We start from the raw sequence: 1,148 nt of genomic DNA, 5'->3' as shown, positions 1-1,148 counted from the left end.
GGGGAAGACCCAGGACTAGGTGGAGGGACGTCCAGCTGGGAGGAGGTCTCGGGGAAGACCCAGGACTAGGTGGAGAGATTATGTCTCCAACCTGGCCTGGGAACGCCTCGGAACCCCCCAGTCGGAGCTGGTCGATGTGGCTCGGGAAAGGGAAGTTTGGGGTCCCCTACTGGAGCTGCTGGCCCCGAGACCCGATACCGGATAAAAATGATGGCTGGATGGATTCTGTTTTTGTTAGAAATCACTACACACAGGCCTGAAATACACACACACACATACTCAGGACCTATTCATGCACTACAGGAGAGATGTCACGGTTGGGGGGGCTGCCAGTGCTGGACCAGCACCCTGAGCGGTTGGAGGGGTTCGGTGCCTTGCACCTGGAAGAACCAGGAGGTGAACTGGTGTCTCTCCAGCTACCAGTCCACACCATGTACTTTTTGTCCATAAGGGGACTTCAACCAGCAACCCTCTGGTTCCCAACCCCCTGTGGACGTAGCTAGTGTTGTGGATCACTTTAACAAGAGGAGGTTTTCGTTTATCCAGCCAGTCAGCTGTCTCATGTCTCCTGTTCCTGTTGTTTCCTCCTGCAGGTGGAACCATGCTTTTAAGAACCAGATCACCACGCTGCAGAGCCAGGCCAAGAACCGGGCCAACCCCAACCGCAGCGAGGTCCAGGCCAACCTGTCCCTGTTCCTGGAGGCCGCTAGTGGCTTCTACACCCAGGTGAGGTACAGTCTGGAGTATAATGAGAAGAACTAAGGGGAGGGGGATCACGGCATAGTATCGCAGTGTTTTCAGCAGTATTCTGCTCACAGACGCCAGGTATCAAGCTTTTATTACATAATACATCTTTTTTTTTGCGCTTCTTTTAACGTTGAATTTTTCAGCTATTTCTGTCATTTTTGTCTCTTTTTTCAAAGTTCATGTACTTTTTTTTATTTTTTTTTAATTTAATAAATAATCCCATATTCAGTAAGAGTAGTGAACTGATCATTTTACGTGTGAAGGCCGTTGTTTTTAACGTTTCGGTGGAAAGAAAACTTATTTCTGATATAGAAACGTTTTGAAAACCAGGAAAAGAGTCTTACGTCATGCCACGATATTCAAAATCTACGACTGCTAGTCTCATATCAATGGGGGGGGGG

At 48.8% G+C, this 1,148-nt stretch overlaps 1 protein-coding gene across 1 annotated transcript in view; it reads left to right on the top strand.

The window, feature by feature from the left end:
* The first annotated feature begins 561 nt into the window (after positions 1-561).
* The window catches only part of smg7 (SMG7 nonsense mediated mRNA decay factor), a 13,891-nt gene continuing 13,304 nt past the window's right edge, over positions 562-1,148 (top strand). The window contains exon 1 of the mRNA XM_034887324.1: positions 562-726. Within this exon, the coding sequence (XP_034743215.1) occupies positions 562-726 (165 nt within the window). The remainder of the gene's footprint in view (positions 727-1,148) is intronic.

Source organism: Etheostoma cragini, chromosome 12, assembly GCF_013103735.1.
Source record: "Etheostoma cragini isolate CJK2018 chromosome 12, CSU_Ecrag_1.0, whole genome shotgun sequence".
NCBI classification, from domain to species: Eukaryota; Metazoa; Chordata; class Actinopteri; order Perciformes; family Percidae; genus Etheostoma; species Etheostoma cragini.
This window is presented reverse-complemented; position numbering and strand designations above follow the sequence as displayed.